The 19,962-nt window shown below is 36.2% G+C and overlaps 1 protein-coding gene across 1 annotated transcript; it reads left to right on the top strand.

The window, feature by feature from the left end:
• The first annotated feature begins 8,600 nt into the window (after positions 1-8,600).
• Positions 8,601-19,704, top strand: LOC104245512 (pumilio homolog 23-like). Its single transcript, XM_070159556.1, has 6 exons — positions 8,601-8,669; positions 8,724-8,775; positions 8,893-8,945; positions 9,236-9,384; positions 9,467-9,652; positions 19,413-19,704. The coding sequence occupies exons 1-6, from the start codon at positions 8,601-8,603 to the stop codon at positions 19,702-19,704; spliced, it is 801 nt and encodes a 266-aa protein (XP_070015657.1).
• The last annotated feature ends 258 nt before the right edge of the window (positions 19,705-19,962 follow it).

The following is a 19,962-nucleotide window of genomic DNA, read 5'->3' as shown; positions in this document are numbered from 1 at the left end:
TAATAATTTTATCTCCCTAAACTCGGGTGCACATTTATGTGACCCAAATCCAAATCTCAACGGAGTCGAAATATGTCTCTAGTCACGGGCGCATTGATTGTGGCGTGGCCCGAGATGCATTTCCATGACGTTGCAAATTCTTAAAAAAAATAAGAACGAGATGAGCCTCGCCGAATAAAAATACAAATTGCGGGGCCCTCAGTAAATACTTGTTTTAAATTACTTAGAATTCAGGAGGGCCGCTTAGTGAATTTCGTGGCCTTCCCAAAATAATAACGCGATAGTCTCTTTAGGCGCGTGTTTAATAATTTACTTTCTTAAAACTTGGGGTGTGCATTTCATGCGACCCAAATCCAAATCCCAAAACGTCAAATAAGATATGTTCCGGATTGTGGGTGCATTTCATGTGACGCAGTCCAAAGACATGTTTTAAGCGACGTTCACATTCCTAATAATAATAATTAATAAAGCGGTTAAAAGATAAAATTTGCACATGGTTCATAATTGTATTAAAAATCAGATGAATAAGCCGAATATAACAGTTGAGCGACCGTGCTAGAACCACGGAACTCGGGAATGCCTAACACCTTCTCCCGGGTTAACAGAATTCCTTATCCGGATTTCTGGTACGCAGACTGTAATATAGAGTCATTCTTTTCCTCGATTCGGGATTAAAATTGGTGACTTGGGACACCCTAAATCTCCCAAGTGGCGACTCTGAAATAAATAAACCAATCCCGTTTCGATTGTCCTTTAATTGGAAAAAACTCCCTTGCCCCCTCGGGCGCGGAAAAAGGAGGTGTGACACTAGACAGTGTCGATCACTGGTTGGGTGGTTTGAGTCGGGGGAGGGTCGGTTGTTGGGTACGGATTTGGTATAGGATGCCTTGGATAAGGTTAAGATCATTCAGGATAGACTTCGCATAGCTCAGTCCAGGCAAAAAAGTTATGCCGACCGTAAGGTTCATGATATGGCATTCATGGTCGGAGAGCGAGTGTTGCTTCGAGTGTCGCCCATGAAGGGCGTGATGATATTTGGGAAGAAGTGCAAGCTAAGCCCTAGGTTCATCGGACCTTTTGAGATCCTTCGAATAGTGGGAGAGATAGCTTATGAGTTTGCGTTGCCACCAGGTTTATCAGTAGTGCATCCAGTGTTTTATGTGTTCATACTTCGGAAGTATCCTGGTGATCCATCTCACGTGTTAGACTTCAGCCCTGTCTAGTTGGATAGGGATTTGACCTATGAGGAAGAGCTGGTAGCCATCCTAGACCGGCAGGATCATCAGTTGAGATCGGAGAGTTATCCTTTGATTCATATGCAGTGGAGAGGTGAGCTTGTGGAGGCAGCTACTTGGGAGTCCGAGTCCAATATGCGGAGCTGATATCCCAAGCTTTTCACCGACTCAGGTACTTTTTTATGTCCGTTCGAGGACGAACGGTTATTTTAAAGGTGGAGAATGTGATGACCCAAAAGGTCATCTTTTGTTTTAGAATCCGTTTTCGTGTTCTAAGGCCTTTAAAACCTCCTTTTACCTCTCCTCGAATTTGCGTGAGCAGTCTGAGCACGATACCAGAAAGCTTTTGTGTGAAAATTTTGAGAAATTTTGATTTTTGGCTTAAAAATATGATTTTAGTTGACTTCGGTCAACATTTTGGATAAACGGACTCGGACCCGTGTTTTGACGGTCCCGGAGGGTCCATACTAAAATATGGGAGTTGGGCGTATGCCCGGAATCTAATTCCGAGGTCCCTAGCCCGAGAAATGAATTTTTGAAGAAAATTGTTTAACTGAAAATGTAATGGTTTTTGGAGATCTAAATAGATTTGATCTTGTTGGTATCGGGCCCGTATTTTGGTTGCGGAGCCTGGTACAGGTCCGTTATGGTATTTAGACCCTATCTGTGAAATTTGTTGGAAAACGAAAGTAATTTGACATGCTCCGGACCATTGGTTGAAAAAATAGGAAGTTTAAAACTATATTAAAAATTTCATGAGTTTTGGTGCTAAATTCATTGTTTAAGATGTTATTTTGGCGATTTGATCGCATGAGCAAGTACGTATGATGTTTTAGACTTGTGTGCATTTTTGGTTTAGAGCCCCAAGGGCTCGGGTGAGTTTTGGATAGGCCACGAAGTATTTTGAGACTTAAAGAATTAGCTGTTGTGTTGCAGATGTGCAGACTTCGCAAATTGGCTCGCAAATGCGAGCATCGCATTTGCGATCATAGGGCATGGAGGGGGACCTTCGCATTTGTGAAGTTCATCGTCGCAATTGCGACTCCAATAGTCACTGCATTTGCGAACAATAGTTCGCATATGCGAAGGAAGCAGGTCAGGCCAAACTTTGCATTTGCGATGCTTTGGTCACATTTGCGAACATGTGATCGCAAATGCAATATCTGCGACTGTGTAAATCATAACTTAGCCGGGATTTTCACCCATTTTTCAATTCTCTCAAACCTTAAACTTCCCTAGGCGATTTTCCAAAGACCCTAACTTCTCCAAATCATAGGTAAGTGATTTATAACTCATTTCTTTCAATCTATCTCATCTTTTTTACAAGATTTCATCACAAAATCTATGGATTTTCATGGGAAATTAGGTGTTTTTGGGTAGAATTTAGTAATTTCATAATTTGGGGAATTAGACCTCAAATTGAGGTTGGATTCCAAAACCAATTGTATATCCGGGCTAAGGGTGAATGTGTAATAGGGTTTCGGTCCGAATTTCGAGTTTGGACCAAGCGGGTTCGGGGTCGGGTTTTGACTTATTGGAGAAAATGTCATAAAACCTATAATTATGCAGTGGAGTTGAGTTGTTTAGTATTTATTGATGTTATTAAATTGATTATGGCTAGATATGAGTGAATTGGTGGTGGAATCGAGAGGTAAAGCAGTGATTGAGTGTTGAATTACCCGTTGTCTTGAGATAAGTGTTTGGTCTAACTTTGACTTGAGAGAATAGGAATCCCTGACTTATTTGCTATGTGAAATTCCATGTGTGTGGTGTATAGTTGTGGTGATGAGTACCTATGAGCCACCAAATTTCCATTTTTAGCTTGTTCCCTTCCTCGTTTCCTATTATACTATTTCTTGCCTTAATTGCTACTTGCTCATAATTGCTTCCATTTCTTAATTACTACTTGCTCATATATGTTTCCATGTCTAATCGCTTTATATTAATTGTTGTTCTCTTTATTGAAGTATTTAATTATTTCATGATTTTATTTTATTACACTGTTGGCTTATATTGGCTTGTTGGTGCCTTATGATATACCTTGGTTGGTCTCGCTGAGTAGTTTAGACTGGTGAAGTTTCCTAATCGTAGTGATATTCCATTGTGTGGATTGAGGTATAAGTATATTGGAGGATTTGAATTAACCTGTGAAACACTTGTTTTTATTCATTTGTGATTGGTGCTGATATATATATATATATATATATATATATATATATATATATATATATATATATATATATATATATATATATATATATATATATATATATTGGGCTCGGATTGCACGCCGCAACAGGAGGAATAAGGATGATGTGATTGACTGGTGGGATCGGGTTGCACGACGTAACAAGGAGTAATAAGGGTGGACATATGGGATCGGGTTGCGCACCGCAACAGGAGGAATAAGCGTGATATGTGTTGAGGAGTAATAAGGGAGGACATGTGGGATCGGGTTGCACGCCCCAACAAGGAGGAATAAGGGTGAATATTGATTTTGTTGTTGTTTATGTGATGGGATCGAGATGTGCGCCGCATCAGTTGTTGTTAAGTGTTCATATCTGTTGAAGTCCATTATTGTGATATTGAAACACCCTTAAGGAATGGTTATAGCTGAATACTAGTAGAACTGTTGGGTTCCGGAGTTATTTAATGCTAGTTATTGCTTTATTACATTATGTATTTCCTTTCTGTTTAGTATAAACTGTTACAGGTTGTATATGTTGTATGCCCCGTCGTAGCTTCATCACTACTTCATCGAGGCTAGGCTCGGCACTTACCAATACATGGGGTCAGTTGTAGTGATACTGCACTCTGCACTTTCTGTGCAGATTTTGGAGCTAATGGCTGATCGTGATGTTGGTTGCTGTTGCTGCATTTTGGAGACCCAAGGTAGTCCTGCAGCCATCCGCATGCCCTGGTATCCCCTTCTATCCTATTTCATTTCTATTTTATCTACTTTCGAGACAGATGTAGACATTTTGTTCAGACTATTATTTGTAGTATTGTAGACAGTTCGTGAGTTATGACACCAGTTCTGAGAGGATTTCATTTCGGTTTTCGTTTATGTATAAAGTTAAGTTTTTAAACTGTTTTCTTCCGCATATATTTCCACTGGTTCATTTTGTTAAGTCTTAAATATTTGAAAGATAAAGGTAAAAGGTAAGATATTTTGTAACGTAGGCTTGCCTAGCGGGTTCAATGTTAGGCGCCATCACGGTCCCGACGGTAGGAAATTCGGGTCGTGACATTTGATTTTGCAACATGATACTTAAATTATCAAGTCACACCATCTTCTCATATTTGAAGCCACCTTGCGAGTTCAAATTATAGTCATAAACAATATGAATTATATGAACAGAAAAGCAGGAAAAAAATCTACATCTGAGACAACAATCATGATTTTGCTTAAAGAGTAGGTAAAAAGTTTTATATCTCTCCCAAAATTTGATTTAGCAAATATTCAAGAACCATGATAACAATTAAAACATAATAAAATGACAGATGACTAACTAACTTTTGTCTTTCCTTAACTAACTTGAATTGTTAAGTATAGTAATGTCAAATGTTTCAATTAAATCCCCAATGTCTATTAAGGTATGTTTTTTTTGTTTTCGTTTGGGTGTCTAGTACTTGTTTTGGGCCGACTAATCTGAATTTACCCGGCATTCATGAATATCTCAATTTGAGGGATAAATAGCACGGGCTAGCCAGTTTTCGGACTGGGCATTAAAAAATAGCGAGCATTTGAAAAGTCATTGAAAAATAGTCACTATTTTGCTGAAACACAGAAAGTTCCAGCATAATATAATGGAGATTGGTGCACCTGTGTATGAACTTCCAGCATATTATGATGAAACTCCAACACGTGAAAAGTTCCAGCATAATATACTGGAGATTGGAGCTCCTGTGTATGAACTTCGAGCATATTATGCTGGACCGGTATATTATACTGGAACTCTAGTATATTATGCTGGAAGTCTAGTATATTATACTGGAACTCCAATATAATATACTGAAGTTCCAGTATACTTATGCTGGAACTCCAGTATATTATGCTGGAGTATTTTCTGGATTTTGAACAGCGTTTTCGTTCATATTTATCTTTACATGAAAATTGGCTAAATTTCTATTACTTTTGAAACTGTGGCTATTTTTGAATGACTACTTGTAAATTTGGGTATTTTTGAATTTCTTCCCAATTTGAGGGGTAAAGATAAAGTTTCTCCTTTCTATTGTATATTTCTTATTCTTTTTTAAAAAATTAGCAGCGATAAAAGAGCGATTTTTAATATATCAAATTGAGTTGTGACTTATTACCAAAAATGTGTGGTGGTATGTTTGAAATCAAGAACTTCTAGTAGGTAGCGTTTTATCCCATTAAAGGCCCATAAAAGCTGAGTTAGAATTTGAAGTTTATGATTTAGGATTTTATTATTTTTACTTGAAGTTTTAAATTAATAATTTATACATATTTATTAAATTTTTTACACAAGTACATAAAAATTGAATCAAAACTACTGAGTTCAGTCGAACCCATACTTATTGAATCAAATCTTTGAATACCGGATGGCTAAACGGAAAAAAGAAAATAGAACACTAACTTACGACCAACTTGGTCGGAATGAAGAGCGTGTATTCGGGTTATCAACCTTAGCTACTGATGATGGACTGATCATGGGTCGGTCCGCTTTTGATGGGCAAAAGCTTAAGGATATGGAAATAGGCCAATTTCAGTGTTGTTGGGCCCAACTCAGTATCTATTATTGGACCTTCTACAAATTAGCCCTCAACGAATGAAAATTGGTCATCTTCCAAATCATCACTTGCTCCTTGTCTTGCTGCCCTCAGTTGCTGTTGTCCCAGTAAGAAATTTTCTGTAAGAATTCGTTGACCTAGTATATTGCATTTGTACTCCAAAGTTTTTTTTATATTTATTTTTGCGTTTTGTAACTATGTAAGCCTCTGCAATTCACTTTATTAGTTTTCTGCTATGTTACTTGTTTACAAATATCTTTGAGGAACTTATTATCGTCTGTTGAGTTAATTCTGCTTTATTTGGCTTTGCATTAATGAGAGAAAAAAATTGTCGTATTAATGCACCCAATCTTACCTCTACAAAATTTCAGAAAATATTAAAATTTGAAATCTTTTATTAATATTTATATAAAAATAAATTTAGATATATTATATAATAATATATTAGTTCTTCATATTAAAGGGTTTCTTGTTTTAAGCCATGTCTATGCTAAATGAGGGTGTTTTTTCCAACTGAATTGTCTATACATGATTACATGGGCTCATTATTATCAATTGCCATATTTAGTCGGTTTTAACGTCTAGTTTTCATAAGATTATAGTTTTAGTATTGAAGTGAAAAAACATTTAAAAACAGGTATTTCTTTCTCCCGTTGAACTTAACTTGGCTTTGCTGGGCACTAGTCTTTGTGTTTTGTATTTAGTTTTACTTTTATCTATCACTTTTTGAATAAACTCAGCTTGCATTGAAAAATGTAGTTCTTTTTGTTGCTTTAAGCCCTGCCTATGCTAAATAAGGGTGTTGTTTCAGTGTTATTTTTGCTGTATTTAGTTGTTTATATCACCTAGTTTAAGAAGGTTACAACAGTGTAATCAAAGGCGAAAAGCACAAAAACACTCTAAGGCTTGTTGGGGCTTTAAGGGCAAGTAAAGTGTGGGCTTTAATGAAGAAACGCGCAAATGGAGAAAAATACAAATATTTAGGCGTAGTCCAAGACTAATAATTATAAGTATGAATACAAATATATGGACAAGAAATTAAAAAAAAATATGATAAAGTGAAATATCAATTGAAAAAATTATCACCTTGAGATGTTTTTAGTGAAAATACCTAAATATGTTTCTTTGAAGGTTATAAAGACGCTGCTTTTCTTTTAGAATTTTTGAATAATTTATAAACATTTGCTTAGGTATGCTGTTGAATTTTATGTTTACAATAGGCAAGCATTGCAGTGAAAAAACCCATGGTTTCTGTAGGTCTGCAAGCTTTAATTTTGAGAAAACATAAAGCCTGTGATTTGACAGAGTAGTAAACTGCTTACAAACAAACAAACAACATCAACCCAGTGGAATCTCACAAGTGGATAGTGTGTACGCAGATTTTACCCCTACTCCGAGGCGTATGGAGGTTGTTTCCGATAAACCCTCGGCTAAAGAAATGAATAGAGACAGTGGCGCAGTAATATCAGAGAGCAGTCAACTGTTTGGGAGGATAAAACGAATAATCAGGAAGAAAGGAAAAGAAGAATGGGCCGAAAGACATCAAAAAAGCATGCTGGAGTCGATGCTGATAGTACTGTTGAAAGTGTATCTGGAGGGAACACCTATGGCAATGATAGATCTCGTAAGCCCGACAAGACAGCCCCTGTTCCACAAACATCATTTCTCAGGTTCTCATCGCATATTCGTCATTTCCAATTTTATTAGATGAACTAATTGACATATTGCAATCTGATGCATTCACACCTTGCTAATATTCTTGTGTAGACAGCAGATTGATCCCGAGACTGCAAAATACCTCGCTGAGATTTCTAATTCCCTTGAAGGTACAGAAATTGACCCACAGGAGTGGTCTGTCATTTGTGGAAATGCATTGGAAGAAACCAGAGGGAAAGAAGCAGAACTTGCAACTGATTATATAATAAGCGATACTTTGCAAACTCTAGTTGAAGGCTGTTCCTTGGATCACCTTTGTATTTTCCTTCAGAGATGTGCCAAGAATATCTCTCATATTGCAGCTGATAGATCAGGCTTTCATGTGGTCGAAACGGCTTTAAATCTCTACCTTATCACCTTCAGGAAAGTGAGAATCATTCTCTGATTGAACAGGCTTTGACTAAAACTATTAAGGTATGAAACAGTGTCATCGTCATTGTTTATAATGGTTAAATGTTTTCCTATTGCCTACTTTGCATTACAACATGCTATTCGCTTGCATAATCCTTTTCTGTTCTTGTGGTTCTACGTTAAACCCCATTTTGAAATCTGCTATAAGATTTAAGATTGGGAAATGTCATAGTGGATCAGAATAAAAGGTGGATGATAATTTCTTGGGTATACGTGATCCATGTTTTTTACTTGATTGTTCATTGGCTCTTTTACTTTTCTATGTCAGGCAATTATTGTCAATCCTGTCGATATAATGTGCAACTGCCATGGATCTCATGTGCTTCGAAGTATTCTTTGCCTACTTAAAAGGGTGCCTTTAGAAGAGTTCCATTCCACCAAGTCATCAGCTTGAATCTCCAGGTGCCTCAAGCAAAAGACAACGGCTCACCGCGGTTTCAGCAAATATTTCCTAGTTTGCTTAAAAATTTCGTATCAGAGATGTTAAATGCTGCCAACGAAGACATTTCAAAACTTCAAACTAATCAATACAGCAGTTTAGTTCTGCAGGTATACAATTTATGTTCCCAGGCTCCATTGTCACATCAGTCTTTTTGCTGACAGTATGTAAATGTTCAAAAGATCATAAAGACCACTATGGAAATTGGAAACACTAGTAATACATGCTTGTGTTCCAACTAATGATTTATCTTTTATAAGGTCACTAGTTTGAACCACAACTGTGGAATTACATATCAACGAGCAATGATTGATTTTATTCTCATATTTGCAGACTGCTTAATATTATTGGCCGGAAATGAACAGGAATTGTTGCATTTAATTCGAGTACTTCTTGTGTATGTGTCCCTTTTTCATTCTTCTTTTGAATTTATTTTTGTGATGTACATTTATGCCTATGCCACATACTCACCTCTTTCCGACATTCCCTGCCTTTTACATTACTTTGTTTATAGTCTTTAGCTTTAGTCTGACATCTGATGTGGATCTATCTAGTTTGTTTGCATATTTTCTATTATTTCAAAAGCCAGTGTGTAGTTATTGTGTATGCTATGTTCTATCTACTGAAGTGTTGTTTAAGCTGTCAGCATGTTTATAATCCTTTTTATATGCTACAGGAACTCATACAGATCTATGTTACTAGTATCACATCTTTGGAAGAACATCATGTTCTTGCGGCATCGAAAGATCCTAGTGGTTCACGGGTCATTGAATCTTTCCGCAACTCGAATATATCGGCAAAGCAAAAATGGAAGTTAGTTGCCAAGTATTTATTACAGTCGATGTTTGTTACTCCATTTACAGTTGATATTATTGATTTGCTAATAATGATGATCTGTAACCTGAAGGCTTCGAGGACATTTTGGTGAGCTCTCAGTGCACCCATTTGGTTCATTTACAGTTGAAAAGTGTTTCACTGCTAGTAACTTGTCCCTGAGAGAAACAATACTGTCGGAAATGCTACCTCTCCAATCAGAGCTATCCAAGACCAAGCAGGGACCTTACTTACTGAGGAAACTCGATATTGACGGGTAAGCTATAGGCTTTTCTTTTCCATCTTCACGGCTTCACCCCTTTGCCACTATCTAATGTAGCTTAACGATGGAAGTTCACAGTGCTCTGTGGCTGAGAGCACCATTTCTTTTCCGATCAAGGATCTGTTGTGTCATAACTCTTATTGTCTATGCATCTTGATCCTGTTCGTTGTCACAAAGTTAAAAGGGCTAGGTACATTAAGATTATTGTTTCTTCTCATCCTAGCATGACTGCATGTAATTGTTAGCTAAACAGAGATGGAACACTTGATTGAATTATCAATCAATGTAGTAAGAGAAGCAGAATAACAGTTAGAAGAAGCAGAGGAACAGATATGAAGAAGTAGAGAGTCAGACGACAGAGAGAGAAATAGTGGAGAGTATTATTATTTTCTTTCAAAGTGTATTCTTTACAATGTGATGTTATGTATATATATATAACAATTCTTTAAGCCTCATCTAACTAACTCTTAATCCTAACTTAACTAATTCTTCTAACAACCATTAACAATTTTAACTAACTTATAATAACCTTTCCATACAAAGACTATTCTGCCCTCACTTTATTTAACACTCCCCCTCAAGCTAGGTGGTGGAAAGATATTAAACATCCCTAGCTTGGACTTCAAATATTCATGCTGAACTTTAGTTAAACTTTTGTAAGAATATCCGCTGGTTGCTCTGTTGTAGAGATATACTTTGTAGCAATAAGACCCTGTTGGATTTTTTCTCTCACAAAATAACAATCTATTTCAATGTGTTTAGTCCTTTCATGATAGATAGGATTAGCAGTTATTTGAATGGCTGCTTTGCTATCACTGTGAATATCAATAGGCAATTTAATCTGAACTTCAATCTCTTTTAGCATGCCATGAAGCCAAATTAGCTCAGCAATAGTTGTTGCTAAACTTCTATACTCAGCTTCTGCAGAGCTTCGAGATATAGTAGTTTGTTTTTTTGATTTCCAGGAGACCAAAGAATCACCAACTTTAATAAAGAACCATGTGACTAATTTTCTTGTCAATGGACATGCAGCCCAATCTGCATCACAAAATGCAGTAATTGTATTGATCTGATTGTTGGACAATAGGATTCCTTGACCAAGTTGATTCTTTATATACTTGACAATTCTCAAGGAAGCTTCCATATGAGATTTTTTTGGTTGCTATAGAAACTGACTTAGTGTCTGAACTTCAAATGCAATATCTGGTCTTGTTACTGTTAAGTAGAGAAGTTTTCCTATCAACCTTTGATATGATGCTTGATCAACCAGTAGATCATTGTCTGCTAATTTTCCTATTTGATCAGTATATTCATCATACTGTTTAGAAGTAAGCTTCACATTGCTATCAATTGGAGTTACTGCTGGTTTTGCTGCAGCAAGTCCAGCTTCTGAAATTAACTCTAAAACATATTTTCGTTGATGCATTACAATACCTTCTTGTGACCTAGCAAATTCAATTCCGAAGAAAAACTTTAGCTCTCCCAGATCTTTCATCTTGAAAGTATTCTATAATGATAATTTTGTCTCTTCAATAAGTTCTAGGCTATCTCATGTGATTAGTAGATCATATATATAGACTAATACAATAACAATCTCTCCAGTGGTCCTTTTGATAAATAATGAATGATCAAACTGACTTTGTTTGAAATTGAACTTCTAAAGAGTCTCACATAGCTTTGTATTCCATTGTCTAGGAGCTTGTTTAAGTCCATATAGGGATTTAATAAACATGCATACTTTATTCTCCCCTGGCTTCTAAATCCCTGAGATAACTCCATATATATTTCATCAAGTAAATCTCCTTGAAGAAAGGCATTGTATACATCCATTTGATGTATACACCATTTCTTTAAAGCTGCAATGCTTAACACAGTTCTTACTGTAACCATTTTCACTACTGGTGAAAATATTTCTTGATAATCAATTCCTTCAGTTTGACTATATCCTTTAGCTACTAGCCTAGCTTTAAACCTCTCAATATCACCTGAAGCCTTATATTTAATTTTGTAAATCCACTTACATCCAATAGGCCTCTTACCTTCTGGTAGTATTACAATATCCCATGTGTGGTTATTTTCCAGTGCTTTTATTTCTTCATTCATAGCATCTACCCACTTAGGATCTTGAACAGCTTAAGAGTAACTAGTAGGTTAGTGATTGAGGAGGTTGCTGCAACATATGCTTGATACTTAGGAGATATTCTGTCATAGCTGATGTACTTATCTAAGGCATAGGGAACATCTTGATGGATATTTAGAGATACAAAGTCTTTCATCCATACGGGAGGTTGTTTTCCTCTGCATGATTTTCTAAGTTGATGTTGCACTTGTCTTTGAGTTTCTATAGATGCTTGAGATGTCTCAACATGCTGCTGATGTTCTGCCGATATTTGATTATATCCTCCTTGATTACCAGAGCTATGAGCCTCTGAATAGTTATGGTTTGTTGGCATATCTGAACTATTTTCAACTTCCATATTCTGATGAGTGTGAAATTGTACCCTTTCCACTTCATTTGAAGAGCCATTATTTGTAGTACCTACTATTCTCATTTCAAATAGAGATTCACAATTGTCATATAAAATTTCTGATGTTGTGGTATTATCCACAAACACAGGTTTTGAAATACTAACTTTACTTGCAAACATGAATGTGTCTTCTCTAAATATGACATCTCTACCAACAAAGAAAGTTTGATTAGCTAAATTACATAGTATATAACCTTTTTTGATTTTCTAAATAACCCATGTGAACTGATGGTCTTGACCTAAGCATTAACTTGTCTTGTTCTTGAACAATTTCAGCAAAACATAAGCACCCTAGTACCCTAAGATGATGAATGGCAGGTTTCATTTTATACAGTTTTTCAAAAGGAGACATATTCCCAATGACTGACTAGGCATTCTGTTTATTAGATATATTGTTGCTAACACACAACATCCCCAGAATTTAATAGGGATTTGAGCTTGAAATCTCATAGCTTTTGTGACCTCTAATATATGTCCATGTTTCTTCTTAGAAACTCCACTTTGCTGAGGAGTATAGACACAAGTTCTTTAGTGAATAACCCCTAAGTCTTTGAATAAAGATTCACACATAGAGTTTACAAACTCTGTTCCATTATTAGTTCTGACTATTTTTACTGTTTTTTCAAATTGAGTTTTGGCATATTTAAGAAAATTCTGAATCAATACACAAACATCAGATTTTTGATACAGTAGAAATATCCATGTCATTCTTGAATAGTCATCTACAATAGTCGGAAAGTATCTATTTCCATCCCATGTAGGCACTTTATATGGTCCCCACAAATCTATATGTATTAGATCAAAATAATCTTTACTCTGAATACTACTTGTAGGAAATGGTAACCTAGTTCGTTTGGCACAAGGACACACTGTGCATTTGTTTATTCTATCTTTGATGGTTTCTAAATCTGCTTGAACCAATCTTTTTTATACTTGAGTAGATACATGCCTCAATCTTCTATGCCACAAGTCTATATCTATATTTCCAGCTTCAATTGTCTCATTACTTCTTGTAGTTAATGTCTTCAATTTCTCTTTTTCTCTTGAGTCAGTGTATAGAAGATAAAGTCCACCATCCTCTTTACCAATCTCCTTCACCTTCCCACTGAAGAGTTCCTGAAACACACAGAAATCGGGAAAGAAAGTAGATGAGCACTGTAACTCCTTAGTTAGTTTTGAAACTGATAAGAGACTATATTTAAATTGTGGAACATAAAATACATTTGTTATTAAGCTATCTTCTAAAATTGAGTTGGACCCTATATGTGAAACTACTGTAACATCTCCATTAGGTAGCAGATTTTTTTTAGAGATTTCTGTTTCTGTAATTGTTTTTTCCTTTAGAAGATTTGTGTCTGAGACTACATGGTTTGTAGCACCTGTATCTATAATCCATTGTTTAATGTAATTAGTGACAAGTAAGGTTGCTTCCATACTTGCTGCATTTGCTAAAAATGCAGAATCATTAGATGCAGTCTTGTTCAACAGTTGAAGAATTTGTTCATACTGATTTTTAGTAAGTGCATAATTTGCCAACTGACTCATAGGATTGTCATTGTTCATGTTGTTTGTACTAACTTCAGTACTTGCGTTGTTTCTATAGCTGAATGTGGATTCTTGTTGACTCTCTCGATTACCTGAATTATGCCCAGTATTGCACCTTTCTATCAGGACATTGGCATTATAGACTGTGTCACACCTCCTTTTTGCGCGCCCGCCCCGGAGGGTAAAATGCGCGAGGGGAGTTTTTCCAATTTTAAGTGACAATATTCGAAATGGGATTATTTATTTAATTCAGAGTCGCCACTTGGGAAAGGTTTGGCTTTTGGTGTCCCAAGTCACCGGTTTATCTTGAATCCTGAATCGAGGAAAATATTCGACTTTTCCAAATGAAGTCTGCGAACCAGAAATTCTAAGTAAGGAATTCTGTTGACCCGAGGGAAGGTGTTAGGCACCCTCGAATCCCGTGGTTCTAGCACGGTCGCTTAAATTGTTATAATGGCTAAATATCTGATTTAAATACATGTTGTGACTTATGTGCTTTTATTAAGTTTAAACCGCTTTTATTATTATCATTTATTTTTATAGAATTGCAACGTCGTGAAAATGCATCTCGAACCACGTCACAATCAATGCACCCGTGGTCGTCGACACATTTTGACTCCGTTGAGATTCGGATTTGGGTCACATCAATGTGCACCCGTGTTTAAGAAGGTTAAATTATTAAAGGTGCGCCTAAAGCAACTAGCGTATTGTTATTTTGGGAAGGCCGTAAAATTCGCTAAACGGCCTGTCCCGAATTCTAAGTATTTTAATATGGTTAATTATTGAGGGCCCCGCAATTTGCATTTTTAATTTGGCGAGGCTCGTCTCATTATTTTAGAAAGGATATCCTAAAGCGACTACATTTCTAATGTGTTTGTCTCTAAAAAATAGAAGAAAAAGATACATGCTAATTCAATTATATGCTTTGGCCAAATCCGGATTCTTATTAATTATCTGATTAATTATTTACAAAGTGAAGAAGCGTTATACCTCATGGAACACGCTTTTAATTTGATAGAAGAATTATATACGATATTGATGAAATGCTACACTTAACCCCAAATACTCCTCGAGTTAACTTTAAACTTATTTAAACAGGATTAATAAAGTTACTCATTAGATGGTGCTACTAATAATATTCGGAACTCATCCTAAAAGGAACTGCCTACCGAAATCGAAACTCCCAGATTTAAAACTGTGTTGTCTTCGACAATATTTGACAAACCAATTCGCCCTAACATGCTCAATACAACTAAAGGAAAGTTCGAATTAATGATTACATTAAATGGTTACACATTACATGAATTATATAGTCACCTCCTGTATACCGCTAAACGAATCACATATCGAGGTTTTAGATCAATATAAGCTTCGATTAAGTACAAACTTACTAATACATTCTCTATTGAACTACAGACTAAAGTTTACATAACTTAACAACATTTATAAAGGGCTGTAAGTAAAACAAACAGATGACTATAATTTCTTCAGATCTTTCAATTCATACTTTTCATTGTTACAATCGGTTACACCAATGTGGGGGTTCGAAATGTGTACCTGAAAAATGCTTACAATGAAGAAGCAGGAGAGTCAGTAGAGCAGTAGTGTAAACGAACAGCAGCAGTAACAGATAAATAGCAATAGAACAAGTTCCAGTGCAAGATGCAACTATAGCCGATGAAAAAAATAGCAAAAGGACAGCAGCACACAGTGGAGTAGAATCAAACTCCAGATAGACCAAATCCAGAATAAACCAATGAAACCAAACGAACAGCAAACTCAACTGGGGCTTAAAAAAACCAGTATTGATCAAGCAAATCGAAATAAGTGATATCAAGACAACAATGAGAAGAACAGTTTCTGTATTTCTGTGTTATGCCTCTCTCAATGTGTATCTGTATATGCCTCTCTATTTTCTCCTCAAAGATGTTTTCTTTTCTCCCCCTTTTTAACTAATGGGAATTCTGCCTCTTTTATAGCCTAGCATCAGGCCCTTTACAATCTGTAAAACAAATCAGAAAACATTCCTTTTCTGCTATTTTTCCACTCAAACATTTAAAATTAGAAACCCTCCCATGAGATTCCCTGACAGCCCTTTTAATCACCTTATTAAACTAAAAGCAGACATGGGCAGCAAGAATATAACCTGACAGCATATGCTGTCAAGTTATTTTAATTTCTAAAAAGGCCTTAATGCATATGCTGTGCACAAGTGCACATGCCATCAATTCAGACCAAAGTTTGAACTGCAACTATAAACAACATCCTTAAAGGTTTCTGAATTGAACCACTGACAGACAACTATACTCAGTTCCTAATTGGATTCAAAACACACTTCAACAGAAAATCCACAATATGAATCAGATTGATATCCTTCAAAGCTAAACTAATTGGTGACGTATATCGACTCGACTATACTAATTGTAACATATACAATTGAAACCAATGATTGGAATCGAGCAGTATTGAACAAGGGGTTCAGATTGTACTGTCAATACAGAAATGACCCTGGGAACTAATTAATCGACCCATTTCAAATTCGATTGATTGTACAGCTTACACATACACACATTATCAGTAAATGAAAGAAAGACTCGATCAAACAGAGAGGTCCAGGCAAGGTGGACAGGACACAGTCGACCAACAATTCAGAAATAAAATCAACTAACATTTTGGGGCAATAAACAAACATTTAATTACAACAAAACTCATGAACTGATAGAAAAGAAAACAAAAATACCTGAAATCTTGAAAAATCAGCAAACCCTAGCTCGGATTTGAATTGATCTTTCTTAGGGTTGAACGGACTTTAATCGAAGTTTTCTCAAATGAGAAACACTTCGATTAAGGTCCATTAGACCCTAATCACTTGGCTCAAACGGACACAGATCAGTCATGAAGAATCCTAGGGCTCCTAAAGGCAGATTTAGGATTTATGTTTCCCTGGTTAGATTCGGACCAAACCAAGCATGGTTTGGTCACGAGGGAGGTCAGAGGAGGGCCTGGTATGAACCTGGGGTGGTTTGGTGTAGATCGAGTTTTGCTCGAATTTTCAAATGAAGATTCGAGACCCTAGGGTTTGATTCGAGGCCAAAGGACAACAGATCTATGTTCAGAGTGGTGAGGCGGTCCTATGGTGTTAAGGTGGGGGTCACCGGCGTCCATGCCGCCGGGATTAATGGTGAGGGGAAAGGGGGCGGCTAGGGTTCAAAAGGGTTGGTCTGTGGTGAGGACGATAAAGGGGGGTGCTTGGATGGGGCGTGGGGTAAGGTTTTAGGTTTATATAGTTAATGAGTGAATGGATCCTGGCCGTCGGATGAGGCGAGATGAAAGGCCAAGATCTTTCAACTGGTGGGGAACGATGTCGTTTCAAATGCCAGGGTTTGGGTTGGTTTGGGGGTTGAACGGGTCGGGTTCATGGGCGTGACCTGAGGCCGTTGGATGGGATTGGATTGTAACAATTGAGATTAGACGGCCTCATACGGCGTCGTTTGAGTAAAGGATTGGCCAGATCTGGGCCGTTCCTTTGAATCAATCAACGGCCCAAAGAGATGATGCTTATGCGGCGTCGTTTGGGTGTCTTGCAGAGGGCCTGGTTGGACTGGGTCGTTTTGGTTTGGGCTTGTTCCTATTTGAATTGGATTGGCCCAATCCGAACACCCTTTTCTTCTTAAATCTCTTAATTAATTTGTCAAGTAATACTATAAAAACAAAATTAACACATAATTAACATTTAATAAAAATAACATCACTTAATGACAAAAATGAAAGATGCATTTTTTTGTGATTTTTCCTTTTAATAACCGGATTACGGTTCAACTACACACGACACATTTTTTGTATTTTGTTTTTAAAAAATAAAAATGGGCAGAATCACAAATAATTAGCAAAATTCCACGTAAAAATCCAAAAATTGTACAGTAAGACCATTTGCTATTATTTTTATTTATTTTGGAGTGATTGTCGCGTAAAACAAAAATCACGTGCTCACAGACTGCACTTGTATTTGAGTTACCATTCCCTTTCCTTTTGTTTTTGAAATCTTTTGAATAGCCAACTACCTTATAGCAATTTTCTTTGCTATGTCCCTTCATCTTGCAAACCTCATAGAAGAGATATGCATTCCTTCTAAACCTTTGATTAAATTCCGAGATCCTCCAGTTTTAGAATACATTGCTGCTTCATAACTTCCCATCTGAATTGTAGGATTAGCACCTAGAATTTCTGAAGTTGCAGCTACAGATTTTTGTTCTTCATCACTAAAAATTAAGGCATATGCCTGATTAATAGTAGGAGTAGGACATCTCATCAGAATCTGACTTCTTGCTTGTGAATAAGAGTCGTTTAGTACCATCAAGAATTGATATAGTTTCAATTTCTGACAATAAGCTACAAATTCTCTTGATTTTGGACAATTACAACCTGGAGTTGGCACTAGTACTTCAAACTCTTCCCACAGATCTTTTAATTTTGAGAAGTATATTGATACAAATGTTGTTCCTTGTGACAGTGTAGCAATTTCTTTGTGAAGATTAAAGGTTCTCGAGCCATCAACCTTGTTGAATCTTTTAGCCAGATCTTCCCATACCACTTGTGCACTAGACGCATACATGATTCCACCAAGTAGCCCTTTTGCAACTGAATTCATAATCCAAGAAAGAACAATTGCATTCACTCTTTCCCAGTGATTCCATATCATTTCTGGAAATTTTTCTTTGTTGCATGTGCCATCTATTAGCCCCAACTTGTTCCAACCTTGCAATGCAACTCTCATTGATCTGAACCAAATAGAATAGTTCACTATTCCAATTAATTGGAACGAAATGATCTGAATCCCACTCACATCCGCAGGAGACAACAATAAGGGATGATTGTAGTCAATTCTATTGACTTGATTCCCTTGATTCAACCCAGATTGTGTTGCACGTTTATTTTGAAGATGATTTCCTGGTGGTTGAACCACAACTTCGTTATTTACTACCATTTTTATTTATCTTGCTCAAGATTTTGATAGATCAAACGCAGATTTTTTGGAAACAACAAGAAATGTTTCTGACTTGAATTTTGGATTGTGATGGAGCTACGATTATGTATCGGATAGCTCTGATACCATGTAATTGTTAGCTAAACAGAGATGAAACACTTGATTGAATATCAATCAATGTAGTAAGAGAAGCGGAAGAACAGTTAGAAGAAGCAGAGGAACAAATATGAAGAAGAAGAAGAAGAAGAAGTAGAGAGTCAGACGATAGAGAGAGAAATAGTGGAGAGTATTATTATTTTCTTTCAAAGTGTATTCTTTACAATGTGATGTTATGTATATATATATAACAATTCCTTAAGCCTCATCTAACTAACTCTTAATCCTAACTTAACTAATTCTTCTAACAACCATTAACAGCTTTAACTAACTTATAACAGTCATACAAAGACTATTTTGCCCTCACTTTATTTAACACTCCTTCTTATTCTTTATAATTTAGTTACTTAATATTGTTTATCATTAATATTAGCATCTGAACTTTGAGATTACATGTTGTAATTATTCACTCATCTTCAATAGAGAATTGCAAATCGACAGTGAGAAGACATTATGAAACCCTTCTGACAGACTCATTTAAAGTTGAGTTGAACTTTCCTGGTTTCTCTTGTACTTATTTGGCTTCTTTTTCTGTTAATATATTTGCAAGGCAACCTGATCAGTGGAAGTCGAGACAAGCATCACAACAATCTGCTCTCAAAGAATTTTTTGCTACATTCGGACCAACGAAAACCAAATCACTTGTAAAGGAGAACTTTCTTGCTGATACTCATTCCAAACCAAAGCAAGAAAAATTGAAAGACATTAGGAAAGAGATCAAGACAACTTTGGCTTCTTCCAAAACATCTAATACCCCCTTTTTGGCTAATCAGGTTTCCAAAAAAGTGAAAAGGTCGAAAGATGAGAAGAAAAGACATACAAGAGATGGTCAGTGAGAATCTCAAAGAAAGTAGATTAAAGTTTAACTGTAATGTTTTTAGGTTCTTTATTGAATTTTACATTATTATGAATGATCAGTTTTGGTCACTTTATGTTGTTTGATCAGAAAGGCATGGACCTGACAAAGTCTTTCATTCACTAATTGTCATTGTGATTACAACAAAAATATATATAAGGAGTTCCATGATCTATAAGACTCCTAAGTCTATAGACATACAGAGAGCAATATAATACAAATCTGTATACTATAGGGA

The sequence above is a fragment of the Nicotiana sylvestris genome, chromosome 10 (assembly GCF_000393655.2).
Source record: "Nicotiana sylvestris chromosome 10, ASM39365v2, whole genome shotgun sequence".
Lineage (NCBI taxonomy): Eukaryota > Viridiplantae > Streptophyta > Magnoliopsida > Solanales > Solanaceae > Nicotiana > Nicotiana sylvestris.
This window is presented reverse-complemented; position numbering and strand designations above follow the sequence as displayed.

Coding starts and splice junctions, on each gene's coding strand:
- LOC104245512 (XM_070159556.1), top strand. CDS start 8,601: ATGTTAAATGCTGCCAACGAAGACATTTCAAAACTTCAAACTAATCAA. Junction 8,670..8,723: donor ACAGCAGTTTAGTTCTGCAG/GTATACAATTTA, acceptor TTTTGCTGACAG/TATGTAAATGTTCAAAAGAT. Junction 8,946..9,235: donor AATTGTTGCATTTAATTCGA/GTACTTCTTGTG, acceptor TATATGCTACAG/GAACTCATACAGATCTATGT.